A 16,647-nucleotide genomic window follows, 5' to 3' on the forward strand; every position below is an offset into this window, starting at 1 on the left:
CTATCCCCAAGGACCCAACAATAATTGGCAGTATCATCATAATCATCATCATCATTATTATTATTAAGGTGGCAAGCTGGCAGAATTTTTAGTGTGCTGGACAAAATCCTAAGCAGTATTTCGCCCGTTGCTATGTTCTGAGATCAAATTCCACCAAGGTCAACTTTGCCTCTCATCCTTTTGGGGTCAATAAAATAAGTACCAGTTGAACACTGGGGTCAATGTAATCAACTCACCCCGTCCCCCAAAATTGCTGCCCTTGTGGAAAAATTTGAAACCATTATCATTATCATTATTATTATTATTTGATTAAATCTCTCAGCTTATTTTGCTGGGTATGATGGAAAATGTCAGCTTTCCAAAGCCAGCAGACTAAGGTGACATAGTTTATTGGTCATGCTTCAAGAACCCTATGAAGAATTCTTGCAGTTGCAAGCAATGTTGATTTTTGTAGGTCTCCTATATCATTATTATTATTATTATTATTATTATCATTATTTTGTCGTTCAGATTTTGTTTAGCCCCAGGCCAATCCCATTTCAGTAAACCTATGAGCAAAGGCATTCTAGTCAATGACAATCCTGTCTTTTTTAGAAAGTAAGATATGATTCAAGGAGGATTTAGCCACTGTTTAGTAGGATGAATGGCCAATTAGAGGTAACAATTTTGTGATTAATCTTCCCCAGTAACAATGTTTAGATCATAAGATCTCCAGGAAATAAATTTAGGCTCATAAGATCCCCTGCTAAGAATGTTTTGCTCATAAGCTTACCTAGTAACACTGTTTCAATCAAAAACTCAACAGGTACTAATAAGATCATATAATTCTTAGGTAGCAAATGTGTGATCAAAAGAACCCCTGAAAACTGGTAACAACACTTCAATCAGTGGAACAAGTGATGACAATATCTGAATCATAAAATCATCTGGTAGCAATCTTTACAATAATGATCTGTGGTCTTTTAGTCAGTATGTTTCCATCTACAACTCCTGCATATTCCAGTATACAAGTTGAATTTTTCAGGCCAAAATTTACAACCCCAAAAAGGTAGGTTTTGGTAATATACCAAAACAAGTTGGTGGAATGAAAAGTTCCATGTGAAATGCAGCAGGATTTGGAAAGATAGAGACAATGTTTGAATGCTTACACTTCACGTTTACACTATATAGACCATGTTGACTTGTATGTTGGAAAAAGAAAATAGGAGCAGAAAGTTAGATCAGAACAGCACCTTGTTGGAACCCCTAACTTGACATTTGATTCAAAGACACAAAATCTAAGCAAATGAAATCACATAAAAGTACACAGAACCTTTGGTGGTAGAGGCGTTACCATTCTACTGTGAAAGTTTTAAAGGTTGTGGGAGATGTATCCCACAGGAAAAATAAAAAGAAATAAAAAAAGAATAAGGTAAAACAGAAAAAAATACAATAACTACATACAACAACAAAGAGGTCAATGTGAAAGGTCACTGTCACAAAATTAGAAAGTTAAATGGTACTTGACATTTTCAAATCACTTACCAAAGATAATTCAGAATAATTTAAAAGTTGGCACAATTTCCACTGGATTTAGTTCACGAAACTTTGAAATAAACACACTTTGTTATGTTGCTCACAATTGTTGTTGTTGGTGTTGTTGTTGTGTAGTACCTGGTCAAACCTGATCAAGCAGATCTGTGATCAATGATGCTCCAGTTATGACCATCTCATCATGGTTATTTTTTTTTGTCAGGCACAGTATATCTAGGATTAGATTATTCTAAAGTACACTTCCCTTACAAAAGGTGATGTCTTTTATTTATGATCGACCTTTTAATTGTTTCACTAATTGGATTGCAGCCAAGTTGAGGCACTGCTCTGAAGGGATTAGACAAACAAAGACACACACACACATGTGTGTGTGTGTATACATACATACATACATACATACATACACACACACATACATACATACATACATACATACACACACATAGATACACACACATACATACATACATACATACATACATACACACACATAGATACACATACATACATACATATGCTGTGCTTGAGAAGACCTGTCAAGCCAAATGAAACAATAGTTATGGCTGATGCCAGTGTCACATAAAAGGCACCCGTGCTGGTGGCACACAGAAAGCACCCTTTGAACTTTGGGTTTCATGGAAGCAATGATAAGTGACTCGTCAAGCCAAGTGAAGTCGTAGTTGTGGCTGATGCCAGTGTCACATGACTGACACATAAAAAGCACTTGTTACACTCTTGGAGTGGTTGGTGCCAGGAAGGGCATCCAGCCATAGAAACCATGCCAAATCAGATTGGAACCTGGTGCAGCTTGCCAGTTTCAGTCAAACCGTTGAACCCATGAAAGCAGACGCTAAATGATGATGATGATGATAACAGGTTTCTTTCAGGTCCTGTCTTACCAAATCCACTTGCCAAAAGTGCTACGCAATGGGATTGAACCTGAAATGAAGTAGTTGGAAAGCAAACTTCTTAACCACTCAGCGTCACCTGCGTTTTATATATCTTATACATAGATGGCAATTTCTGTTTGTTGATCTGTCTGTTACCATTTTGCTGCCTACACCAGTGAACCAATCTTGATGAAACTTTGCATACATGTTAAACTAACATCCAGTTCAATTATAGGCTAATTGGTTTTCAATAAAAATCTATAATGGGCCCCCTAGGTAGATTGGACTATTATTTGATAATAGCTGATCAGCTTCTGTCAAACAGTCCAACCCATGCCAGCATGGAAAACAGACGTTAAGTGATGATGATGATGGTGGCTGGTTTAATTCAATCTCTGTGTAGATATCTCTCTCAATACCATCTCTTTTGTCCTTGTAGCAGTTGACAATGATAGTTCTTTGCTGGTCATTGTGTATGACATCTCCCTATAGAATCTCAATTACAATGGATGTGATTAGCACATGACCAAGAGGCCCTCTCTTTCTTCATATTCTTAATTGTGCTTTTAACTACACAGTTGTCAAGAGAATGCATGTATCGTTATATATACACACATAAATATATGTTATAATGAGAACCATAAATCTCGTGAAATACAGCTGCCCAAGTTTTCTTGATCAAAATAATTTATTTTGCTATTTTTCGAGCTGATTAGAACAAGACCATTTTGCAGTGCATTCAAAGCAGATGACATTTGAACAGAGAATGCTCATGATGAAGGAGACAGAAAGAAACAGATGGGGAAGCACAGCAGAGATAATCAATGTTACAATGAACATATATGTCAAAAGTACATAAATCACATTGAGAAGTTGTGTCAGCTGCTCCATTTCTAAATTCCACCAAAATATATTTTGTTAAAAGGCAGACATAAAAAAAAATCTCATTCCTGAAATTGGCATAATCAGTGGCGGCTTTTAAGTTCTTGAAACAATATGGTTTTTCAATATGGTTTTAAATTTTCCAAGGAAATGAATGAACTGGAGTGAAACAAAGTAAAATATATTAGAATACAGTGATCCCTCGATTATCGCGGTAGATTGGTTCCGAGACCGGCCGCGATAACTGAATTTCCGCGAAGTAGGGACACCATATTTACAGTATTTCTTTAACATGTATTTGGACTTTTAAAACCCTCCCTGTACTGTTAACAACCCACCCTTTAAAGTAGTCTATTAATAACAAGGACAACTGTTAAGCAATAACACTTTAGATTTTTTTAAAATAAAGATTGTTACTGTTACACAGGCCAGATTACAAAATAGAAGGCTGTGATTTGTCATCTCTCTCTCCATTGCACCAATCACAGCCCATCTTAAGTTCAAATACCTCTGTATATACTTTTTTGCTATTTTACGCTTGTTTTGTTGTTCCTAGACTAGGAAATAATATTTATTATTAATATTTTAATGGATTTAATGAAAAATTTTAGGCGTTCATATATATATATTTTTAAAATTTATGAAGTCATGAATCCAAAGTAGTGAGGGATCACTGTATTTATATTTATTACATTTAAGAATTTTTAATCTGGCATTTGAGAATGCCCATGCATCAACTAAATGTGGTGCGCATGCGTATGTGTGTGTGTGTGTGTGTGTGTGTGTGTGTGTGCATAAAAACACGACCTGAAACTACCTTTTAATTGCTTACATAATAGTAACCTTTCATCAGTTTATCTATTATCTGTAAGACTACACACACACACACACACACAGTGTTTGGAATTATGTTCTAAATACTTAAATGATAACCTTTGATATATTTACCTACTGACTATCAGCCCTTCTCTTTCTCTCTCTCTCTCTCTCTCATATATATATATATACATAACAAAGTAAGCACATAAACGTGAAACAAGGTGGGGGAAAAAATAGTACTCGAATACGGGAGGTAGAGCTATATGCTTTATCTTTATCAAAGCTGCAAAGGCATCACAAAAGTATCACAAAAAAAACTGCTACACAGAGTTTCATGTTCCCCTTTGTTAAACATATATATATATATATATATATATATATATAACAGGAAGCTTTATGAAAATAAACAAAAGACGAAGGCAGGTGGAATACAAACAAACAATTGTATTAGTATGGCGCTCAGGAATATAAATAAAACAATATATATATATATATATATATACTTTATAAAAATAGGGTAAAGTGAAATAATTTACTTTACCACACACCGAGCTTTTTAGAAATAGCAGCCAAAAATTTTTATAAAGTAATATTTCAAATTTACCCTATTTTTATAAAGTAATATTTCAAATATACCGTAAATGGTCATTTTACATACCGAACACTGCTCGGTCGAATTAATTAATAATTTATATATATATATACACACACACACACACACACACACACACATTTACACACACACATAGATACATACACATATATATATATATATATATATATATATATATATACATATATATACATATCTCTATATATATACATACATATCTCTATATATATACATACATATATATACATATGTATATACACATATATATACAAAATGAGAAAATGGAGAAATATATCTAAATCAATCATCAACTATCAGATAATACCGAATCAATACTTTATTAAAACACTACACAATAGCAATGATATTATACATTGGATATATGTTATCCCATGGAGGGTTGAATTTACAACCCCTATCTCATTTTACACATATATATATATATTTTTTTTTTTTACTCTCTAGTTTCAGCTCAGAGCTGCAGCCATGCTGATGCACTGCCGTTGTGAGTGTGTATATATATATATACACACATGGTGTTAAGAAGGGCATCCGGCCATAAAAACCATACCAAATCAGACTAGAGTCTGTGTGCTGTCTTCGTCAAACTATCCAACTGATGCCAGCATGAACAACAGACATTAAATGATGGTGATGCTGATGATGATGATGATATACGCACACACACACACACACACACAATGACACAAACAACCCAAACGTCTGTAACACTAACTTCAGGAAACCATCCAACCACTTAATCGCTATCAGTAAGACAAACAAGCAAAAACCAAACACTGCACTACCATGAGGAAACGGGATAGACAGATGGTTGTGAATATCAAGTGTCTCCTCAGGGAAGAATATATCGCCAATGACAACAGAATCGGAGCTAGACAGACTCATTGACACGAGGCTATCCGGAGAAGGAAGATACAGAAAGTGAAAGAGCCACCCACTAGATTTAGGTAGACACAGGTGCAGGGTGGTCCTAGGTGATGAGTGTAACAAGGAGGAAGTGGAGAGTCTAGTTTATAACAAAGAGGAAAACGGGGAGTGTCTATGAGATGACCAGCTGTAAGCCATAGATGGGGTCTGAGGCTGCAGCAAGATGCCAGGCAGGGGAAAGATGGCAGGGTGGCAATATGATGCAGTAATACAATTATTCTTTTCTACTCTAGGCACAGGTTGTTACCAAAAGGATTAATCATAAGGCGGCGAGCTGGCAGAAACGTTAGCACACCGGGCAAAATGCTTAGCAGTATTTCGTCTGCTGCTACGTTCTGAGTTCAAATTCTGCTGAGGTCGACTATGCCTTTCATCCTTTCGGAGTCGATTAAATAAGTACCAGTTACGCACTGGGGTCGATATAATCGACTTAATCTGTTTGTCTGTCCTTGTTTGTCCCCTCTGTGTGTAGCCCCTTGTGGGCAGTAAAGAAATAAGAAAAAGATTAATCATAAACCAACTGAAATACAGATGGTCTTGGACAAAATCATCATCATCATCATAGTTTAATGTCCACTTTCCATGCTGGCATGGGTTGGGCGGTTTGACATGGAGCTGGCTAGCAGGGAGCTGTCCAGACTCCAACGGCATGTTGTGGCATGGTTTCTAAGTCCGGATGCCCTTCCTAATGCCAACCACTTAAGAGAGTGTTCTGGTACCTTTTACAAGCCACCAGCACAAGTACGTTTACGCAGCACTGGCACGGGTGTTTTCTAAGTGGCACCAACACAAAAATCATTTCCACATATTCCTAATACATAGAAATGGTAAAATTAATGCTTTAACCCTTTGGCATTCAGATTATTCCATCAAATGGTAATCCTTATTTATCCACATTGTTTTGAATTAATCTGGCATTTATCTCATAGCATCGAAATTTCAAATGCAGTGTTTGTTTATTTTTAGAAGAACATTGTAGGGTAGGTGTGAGAAGCAAGATCTGGCCAGTCTGAACATACAACAACCTGAATATTTGGACTGGATATGGCCAGATTAACTGCTAATGGGTTAAACATCTTAACAGTCAAAATGATGGAATGTTCTTTCACAGAGCTTTTCAGTTTTTTTTCTTTTCTTTTAAATTATTTTCTCTCTTCTTTGGAATTCTGCAGGTATAATTCTAGTTGTTAAGTTGAAGCATTTGAGAATTCCAGTTTTACAAATAACTACTGCTTCGAATTAACAAACTAAGTACTAACGACCAAACTTGTCAAAAGAGAATCTTTAAATAGATTTCTACAGCAAACAAACCAACCAAACTTAATCTTCTCTGTATTTAACTACACACCTTTCACCAAACAGATTTATTTGCCGTGTGTAAAGCCAGCTCAAAAGAGTTTTCAACTTAAAAGTGTTGCTAGAACTAGGTCGACACAGACTTCTTCATCGACAAAACAGACAGACTTCTTTGCCAAACTGACATCATGTTATAACAATAGAACATGACAATTAAAAGTGTTATTTTCTAAGACGTTTTACACCTGTTTGTTTGTGCCATTATTCAAATAGGTCTTGTAAAGTACACAGAAGCAGACAGCAGGGTTTGGTGCAGTCTTTTTGATTTACCAATTCCTGTTGAACCATCCAACCATGGCAAATGGATATTTACTGACGATGATGCTGATGACGATAGAATATTCTTTTCTACTCTAGGCACATGGCCCGAAATTTTGGGGGTAGGGGGCCAGTCGATTAGATCAACCCCAGTATGCAACTGGTACTTAATCTATCGACCCCAAAAGGATGAAAGGCAAAGTCAACCTTGGCGGAATTTGAACTCAGAATGTAAAGACAGACGAAATATCACTAAGCATTTCACCTGGCATGTTAACGTTTCTGCCAGCTTGCCACCTTATGACAATAGAATATTGCCAAAACCAAAAAGATTCAAGTCATATAAAGATCAAAGGGTATAGAGTTCCAAATTGTAATAAGATTGAATTGCATTAAAACTGAACTTAATACGAAAACAAGAAAATACAAAGTTAAAACTTCATCATTTAACATCTACTTTTCAATGCTGGCATGGGTCAGACGGAATTCATTGTGGCATATTTTCTATGGCCAGATGCCCTTCCTGTTGCCAACCCTCACCTATTTCCAAGAATAATGATATTTTCTCCATGACTGGACATTTTTCCATGAAAGATTGGAAACAAAGGACATGACTAATATGACAGTGATTCTTGCTTACAATTATCGACCAATGTTAAGATTAACCCTTTTGTTACCAACCCGGCTGAAACCGGCTCTGGCTCAGCAGTACAAATGTCTTGTTTTCAAAAGTTTTGAATTAAAATCTTCCACCAAACCTTACTCTTTTACTCTTTTACTTGTTTCAGTCATTTGACTGCGGCCATGCTGGAGCACTGCCTTTAATCGAGCAACTCGAGCCCAGGACTTATTCTTTTGTAAGCCCAGTACTTATTCTATCAGTCTCTTTTGCCGAACCGCTAAGTGACGGGGACATAAACACACCAGCATCGGTTGTCAAGCAATGCTAGGGGGACAAACACAGACACACACACACATATATGTATATATATATACATATATACGACAGGCTTCTTTCAGTTTCCATCTACCAAATCTACTCACAAGGCTTTGGTCGGCCCGAGGCTATAGTAGAAGACACTTACCCAAGGTGCCACGCAGTGGGACTGAACCCGGAACCATGTGGTTGGTAGACAAGCTACTTACCACACAGCCACTCCTGCGCCTTAGTCACAATTTATGTTCCTAACACTAGCTGAATGATAACTAAATTATTTTACTAAATTTTTTGTTATATTTAATGTAATTGAAAGAAACACAGAGCATCTCAAAATAAATACAGTAAGGAAAGGGTTAAAAGAAGCAAAGACACACAAAACAAAGGTACAAACATATATATACAAATTGAGATTACAACACTTCTCCCTGAATGGGATGCCAGTCCATCACAGAGTTAACTTCCCCAGTTATTGCTGGAAATCATTCACAGATGAGTTGACAGGAGGAATGTGAAATGAAGAGATTTTGCTCAGGAACACAACACACCACCAAGCCCTGAAATCGAAACAACTATCTTACAACTGAGAGTGTGACAGCTTTAACCACTAAGCCGTGCACCTTCACACCACATGACTAATCGATGAAATCAAAAAATGAATGGAGTATAAAAAAAAGACTAAGAGTAGAACAACAAATGCTGCGTTTTGTGTTTGGTGACAGGATTGAAATGAAAGCAAAACACTTACTTCATAGATACCACGAAAAGAGCCAACCAGCTTTCCTAGGAGTGTAGCAACTATACTTGCTATGTGTACAAATGGACCCTAAAAGAAGGAAAAGAAGAAATATATATAAATACATATACATATATACAATTTGTAGCCAAATAAGGCAAGTGGAAATTGGAAGATGTAAATATTTGTTTCTTGTGCTAAAAGTATTGTGGAAACCTTAAACCTTACAAGACAATGAATGTGTGTATGCGTGTGTGTCTGTATATATACATACATATACACACACACAGAGACAGGCACACATGCACACACACACACATATTATATATATAGATGCATGCGTGTGTGTGTGTGCAAGAAGGAAGGCATATCATGTGCGTGTGTGTGTGTGCGTGTGTGTGTGTATATATCATTATCATCATCATCGCTTAACATCCATTTTCCATGCTGGCATGGGTTGGATGAATATATATACACACACACACACACACACACACGTGCGCGCACACCCACACACATTCACATTTATATAGGTGTATGTATGTGTGTATATATATACATATATATACACACATATATATATAGTCGTCATGATAGATTGTTAGCCACTAAACACATTTTTTTCTCTCCTTGTTTTTTCTGCGTCCTTTTCTGTAGAAGAGCGTAGGCTCGAAACTTAAATGACTTTCTATTCCTGAGCATTATACTAATACATCTGTTTGTTTTGTACACCACCTGTCTTCATCTTTTGTTTTTTCGTAGTCTTGATGGTAGTCTACAATATTTTACATAATATAGCTCTAGATATACAAAAAAAGATGGAATGTTCACAGCTAGAATGCTCCTGATGAGAGATTTGCAATAACAATAACTGCAAAATAGCAGGCGTTAGAACTTTGTATATCCAAAACGTCTGCAAAGGCCAGGAGAAATTCACTTCTTCCGAATATTGCTATTTTAGCACCAGGTCTGCCCTGGTCAAAAGGACCTTTGATCTGTGTAACCATCCCATATTTCAACATGTATCTTCCCCCTACCCATACCATGAAGTCAATGAACAATTTTGGTGACTTCCTTGACAAAGGTTATGTGTTTACCATAGAATATTTATGGGATGTTTACCATAGAACTTCCATGCCAGAATATTTGGTTTGAGTTTTAATCACATTGTTTTTTCATGAGCTGAAATATCTCACCAGCAAACACCACAACCACAGATGGCAGCAGTGGTTTGCTAACTGAACTGGTTGACCCTGGCTGTTGGCAATTTCTTGTCTGTTCATCTATTCAGCATCTATGGATGTTCGCCATTGATTCAATAAGACTCATTTACTGAAATAATTCACATCCACCATGCTGCATCTCATGAGTGGTTAGTTACATGCTATTTAACCCATGGCAGGGTGACCTAGAAACAATACTGTCTAAAAGGTGGTTTCACGCTCTTCAAAATCCAAGAACTCCAAAAACCAGGGTCCCACTATCAGATGCAATTTAACACCATACACAAAAACTACTATTTTGTCCCAACATTCAAACCCAATGTTTCTCTCTGAAACTTACAATATTAAACTCAAATCTCATAAAGCAAACTTGTTTGTTTAGCAAATTCACTTCCACAGCACAAATTTCATTTCTTACTAAAATATTTTAGCTTATAAATTTTTGTTTTGTTTTTGTTGACATTGACTAACACTAGTTCCCTTAAACTCTAGCATTTATCTTATCATTTTTGTCAGATATTTCTTCCCACACAATTTTCCCTCAAATTCTTAACACAAATCTGAGAAATTATGACGAAAATAGAAGCAACAAGACTAAGTACTTAATGACTTCTAGCCCAGTGTATGAAGGTAGTGAGTTCAAATCTCAAAGACAATTTAGTTATTATTTTTTTTATCTTACTTTAGCTCTTATATTCTTAAATTTGTCTTAGCCATCACATCAAAGGTCATACTGCAGCACCACCTTTACAATCAGAGACGTTTAAGGCAAGACGTGTAGAGATCTGGTGGTGACCTAATTAAAAACTAAATGGGTTAATTAAGTGAAGTAAGTGCAGCTGATGACACACAACTGCAATGACTAATAAAGAGGAAGAGACAATATTGTCTAGAGGTCAACAATCAGGTTAACTGGCCGAGGGCACTGTAGTACAATAAACTTTTAACATTTAAACTGGCCATATTCAGCCCAAATATTCTACTTTGTTTTATGTTCAAACTGGCCAGATTCAGCGTCTCATACCTACCCTACAATGTCATTCTAAAGATAAACAATCACATCATCAAAATCTCAAAGATATGACATAAGTCATGATTAATTCAAAACTAAGTTTTCCCAGCAAAAAAGAAGTCAAGTGCATAGAAATCTTTATATATAAAAGTGAAGTTGTGTGTCTGTCTCCTACGATTTAGATTCCTAACTACTCCCACATTTTGCGGTGCAGTTTAACCAAAACCGGGTATCTTATAGTCGTGATTCATATCGAGCCCTTCTGGGTATTAGCGCGCGTCTACGATGAGTCTACGATTTAAAAAATAATTTACCATCATTTTTTTTCCATTTTAATGCATTTTTTCGCTATTATATAAGGGAAGTAACTCTCTAAAAATGTCTACGATGAGTCAACGATTTTTAAAAAAAATTTACCATCATTTTTTTTTCCATTTTTAATGCATTTTTTGCTACTTTTTGGCTATAACTCTCTAAAAATGCTTATATAGTTATTTCCCTTACAAACCCGAGCAACGCCGGGTGATACTGCTAGTATTGTATAAAAAAGGGTTTCAAAAGAGTTTACAGAAACATGTATATGTAGGTAGAGGGGAATATTAAGACAATTAGGAATTAGATTAATTAAAATAGTGCAGGAAACTAGAACATGCAAGCACACAAAAGAGAATTAGGTTAATAATCTGGAATATTTAAATTATTAATGCCTGTTAATGTCACTCATCAATTATTACTGATCACTGACATCAAATTGATATCAAGCAAACAATCAAACGAATCTAGTTTTTAATACCATCTCACACACAAAGGTGGCGAGCTGGCAGGCTTGTTAGCATGCCAGGCAAAGCGTTTAACAGCACCATCATCATCACCATCACGATCATCATCACAATCATCATCACGATCAACATCACAATCATCATAATCCCTATCATGACCACCACCATCTCAACCACCCCAGTCACTACAAACAGGACTGCAGCCGCCACCATCATCATCACTATCATCTCACAAGTTCCAAAGTTCATTCAGTTCCATAGACTTGGTTCCAATTTCCCATTTTTGAACCCCTAAAAAAATAAATAAATAAGCATGACTGAATTACCTCTTTGCCCAGGGGCAATGTGCTACCCAGCGATGAACAGAGGCCAACAATTTTGGCAACCAGTGTACGGAAGGTAAGATATTCCTTTAGGACAACACCTCGAAGAATGGTTTTCATCTCTGGAATTCCAGAACCTGAGAAAGAAACAAGAGAGAAAGATAAGACTGAGAGACCGTCCAATTAAGGAAATCGTTATTTTTTGATTAGCATTATCATAATTAAGGCAGAATCTTTAAAGTGCCAATCAGCAAAATAAAGTACTAGTCAAGTACAGGGGTCAATTAATCAACTAACCCCCTTCTCCAAAATTTTATGTTGTAGGAAGGAAGCTGGCAGAATCATTAGCATGCCTGGCAAAATGCTTAGCAGCATTTCATCGTTCAAATTCAGTCAAGGTCGACTTTGTCTTTCATCCTTTCAAGATCGATTAGTTAAGTACCAGTTGCATACTGGAGTCAATTGAATCAACTGGCCCCCACCTCCCCCAAAATTTCAGGCCTTGTGCCTATAGTCATCATCATCATCATCATCATCATCGTCGTTTAGCGTCCGTTTTCCATGCTGGCATGGGTTGGACGGTTCTACTGGGGTCTGTGAAGCCAGAAGGCTTCATCAGGCCCAGTCAAATCTGGCAGTGTTTCTACGGCTGGATGCCCTTCCTAACGCCAACCACTCCGTGAGTGTAGTGGGTGCTTTTTACGTGCCACCCGCACAGGTGCCAGACAGAGCTGGCAAACGGCCACGAACGGATGGTGCTTTTTATGTGCCACCGGCACAAGGGCCAGGTGAGGCTGGCAACGGACACGAAACGGGGCGGTGCTGGCAACGGTCGCGAAACGGAAGGTTCTCTTACATGCCACCGGCACTGGTAACACATCTGCAATTTCCATTGATCGATTTCCATTCTGATCCTCACTTGCCTTAACGGGTCTTCACAAGTAGAGTATCGACATGCCACCGGCACTGGTAACACATCTGCAATTCCATTGATCGATTTCCATTCTGATCCTCACTTGCCTTAACGGGTCTTCACAAGTAGAGTATCGACATGCCACCGGCACTGGTAACACATCTGCAATTTCCATTGATCGATTTCTATTATTATTATTATTATTATTATTATTATTATTATTATTATTAACCTCATCTTGCAGTTACACACATCTCCCACGTACATGCATAAATAAAAATGCACAGTTTATGTATGCACATACAAATATATATACTTCATATGTACACTCATATCTTATGTGCGCACATAATAAACTCTTAACATGTGCACCCATCTCATACACATACATACACACACAGCTCATGTATACACATACAAATACACACACATTACACACGATTCATGTATGTACATACAAACACACGCACTTTATATACATACACACACAGTTCATGTATACGCATACAAATACACACACTTTATATACCGCCTGACTGGCCCCTGTGCCGGTGGCACGTAAAAAGCACCCACTACACTCTCGGAGTGGTTGGCGTTAAGAAGGGCGTCCAGCTGTAGAAACTCTGCCAGATCAAGATTGGAGCCTGGTGCAGCCTTCTGGTTCGCCAGCCCTCAGTCAAAATCATCCAACCCATGCTCGCATGGAAAGCGGACCTTAAACGATGATGATGATACATACACACATATCCACAAAACCTAATGAGGAAGCTCATTATGTGGTTGCTCAGTTTGCTAGAAATATATCCAGTCTTACTCTACTATCTTAAAAAAAATAGAACAGAAGGAAAGAGTCACCAATATGGACAGAGAGATACAAAATGATAGAATGGTTATGACTAATAGGTCTTTGGTCATTGGTCTGCTCAATCAGGTCTGATGTTGGGTTAAACAGCAACAATACAAACAACACACAGATATAACAATGGGCTTCCGTGCAGTTTCCAGCAACTAAATTTTACTCACAGGGCATTTGTTAATCGAAGATTATGGAAGGAGATGCCTGATGCTTCAGGCGCCACCTGGTGGGAAACATGCATTCAGCATGCAGCTATGCCAGCACCTATACGTATACTCTCTTTTACCTCTTTTACTTGTTTCAGTCATGTGACTGCGGCCATGCTGGAGCACAGTCTTTTGTCGAGCAAATTGACCCCAGGACTTATCCTTTGTAAGACTAGTACTTATTCTATCGGTCTCTTTTACCAAACCGTTAAGTTACGGGGACGTAAACACACCAGCATCGGTTGTCAAGCGATGTTGGGGAACAAACACAGACACACAAACATATACACACACACTTATATATATATATACATATATACGACGAGCTTCTTTCAGTTTCCGTCTACCAAATCCACTCACAAAGCTTTGGTCGGCCCGAGACTATAGCAGAAAACACTTGCCTAAGGTGCTACGCAGTGGGACTGATCCCGGAACCATGTGGTTGGTAAGCAAGCTACTTACCACACAGCCACTCCTGCACCTAGAAACAAGGGTACAAAATAGGTGCAAATACAAAAAGTTCAAATATGCTTGAGGCAGATTCGAACCTGTGAGAGGGCCAATCCCTGTATTTTGTGATGGAGAAGATTTCTCACTGCAGACAAATAGGTGTAAATACACCAAACCAGCACACAGCTTTCCTTAACCAAGCTGTCGGATAATGCATTTGGGAGTGTTTATCTCCTCCTCTTCGGCCACAGAGATGAGAGGGACAGATGCTGCGAACTGCCACAAGACACAAGTCTCCCTTATGATATTTCCATCATTGTTCAATGACTGGCTGTGCTATTCAGAGGCTCACCATAAATAAAAAAAAAAACAGAATATGCGTGTACAAGTGTGTTTATAAGAAGAAAATCAAAATAAGAGAAGAGAAGAACTTGACACTTACCTATTGCCTGAGGCGAGACAAGGTGTGTAAAGCCGGTAGCAAAGAGAATGAACATTAATGAGTACGTGACCCAGGCCACAAACTGTAATGCTAAAGAGAAGGACAACTCCTCAAAGAGCCAGATTTTTGCTGGAAAAGATTGAAAACAACATAATATTAATAATAATAATAATAATAATAATAATAATAATAATAATAATACCAGGAAACCCAAAAATGGCAGAAATTCAAAAGATAGTGCTCATGGGAACTGCTCATATCCTACGCAAAATACTTTCTATGTAATCTCAAGGTTTAAAACAAACATAATTTTCGGTTTAAAAAAAAAAAAAAAAAATTTTTTTTTTAAACATTCATTAGTACAACACCAAAAACTCCCCCCCCCCCAAATATATGGCACACTAGGCATAACAACAACATGAACTTCCAACCTGTTGTCTCTTGAGGTCTCTGGGTGAGACTTGGAGCCAACTTGTACAAATATAAAGCAAAAGTCAAACATAGAATAATAATAATAATATTAGACAATACGAAGAGTTATGTCAATCCTTCTAAAATATAATAATCATCATCATCGTTTAACGTCCGTTCTCCATGCTAGCATGGGTTGGACTAATAATAATAATAATAAAAAAAATAAAAATAATAATAATAATAATAGTGACAAATAACATCAGTATCATCATCACCATCATCATTTAACAACTTCTTTTTCATAGGTTGACAACTTGACAGGTACTGGCAAGGCCAGAGGCTCCCACACCTGGTTCCATAGTCTGTTTTTGGCTTGCTTCCTACAGCTGGATGCCCTTCCTAATGCCAACCACTTTAGAGTGTACTGGGTGCTTTTTTTCGATGACACCATCACAAATGCTTTTTACATGGCACCATTACCTGTGCATTTTATGTGGCACCATCACTAACACCAATGCCAATAGTAATAGTTTCAAATTCTAGCACAAGGCCAGCAAGTTCAGGAGAAGAAATATATCAATTATATCAACCCCAGCATTCAACTGGTACATATTTGATCAATCCCAAAAGGGTGAAAGGCAAAGTCGACCTCAGTGAAATTTGAACTCAATGTGGAAACAAACAAAATGCTTAGAAGCATTTTGTTTGACACGTTAACAATTCTGCCAGCTTGATGCCTTAATAAACAATAAGAAGAATGCTTTCAGATTTTGGCACAAGGCCAGCAATTTCAGAGGAGGGGGTAAGTCAATTACATCGACCCCGTTACTTAACTGGGACTTATTTCATTGACTCTGTAAGGAGGAATGACAAAATCCACCTCGGTATAATGATTATACACATAAATACACGCGCACACACACACACACACTCATACATATATAAATGAAAAATGTATAAACAAACGACATAACATATACTAAATGTAAAAATGAACAGGAGACAACCAGAAGGTCCATAATTCTTCGTCAGTTATTGACCAACGGTACAGTTCAGT

At 37.3% G+C, this 16,647-nt stretch overlaps 1 protein-coding gene across 12 annotated transcripts in view; it reads right to left on the minus strand.

The window, feature by feature from the left end:
* The window catches only part of LOC115217838 (chloride channel protein 2), a 211,421-nt gene that overhangs the window by 72,881 nt on the left and 121,893 nt on the right, over positions 1 to 16,647 (minus strand). For all 12 annotated transcript variants that reach the window (XM_036507945.1, XM_036507951.1, XM_036507949.1 and 9 more), the window contains 3 exons: positions 15,177 to 15,305; positions 12,313 to 12,446; positions 8,985 to 9,062 (listed from right to left, as the gene is read on the minus strand). In XM_036507945.1, coding sequence (XP_036363838.1) covers positions 8,985 to 9,062; positions 12,313 to 12,446; positions 15,177 to 15,305 — 341 coding nt within the window. The remainder of the gene's footprint in view (positions 1 to 8,984; positions 9,063 to 12,312; positions 12,447 to 15,176; positions 15,306 to 16,647) is intronic.

Source organism: Octopus sinensis, linkage group LG12, assembly GCF_006345805.1.
Source record: "Octopus sinensis linkage group LG12, ASM634580v1, whole genome shotgun sequence".
NCBI classification, from domain to species: domain Eukaryota; kingdom Metazoa; phylum Mollusca; class Cephalopoda; order Octopoda; family Octopodidae; genus Octopus; species Octopus sinensis.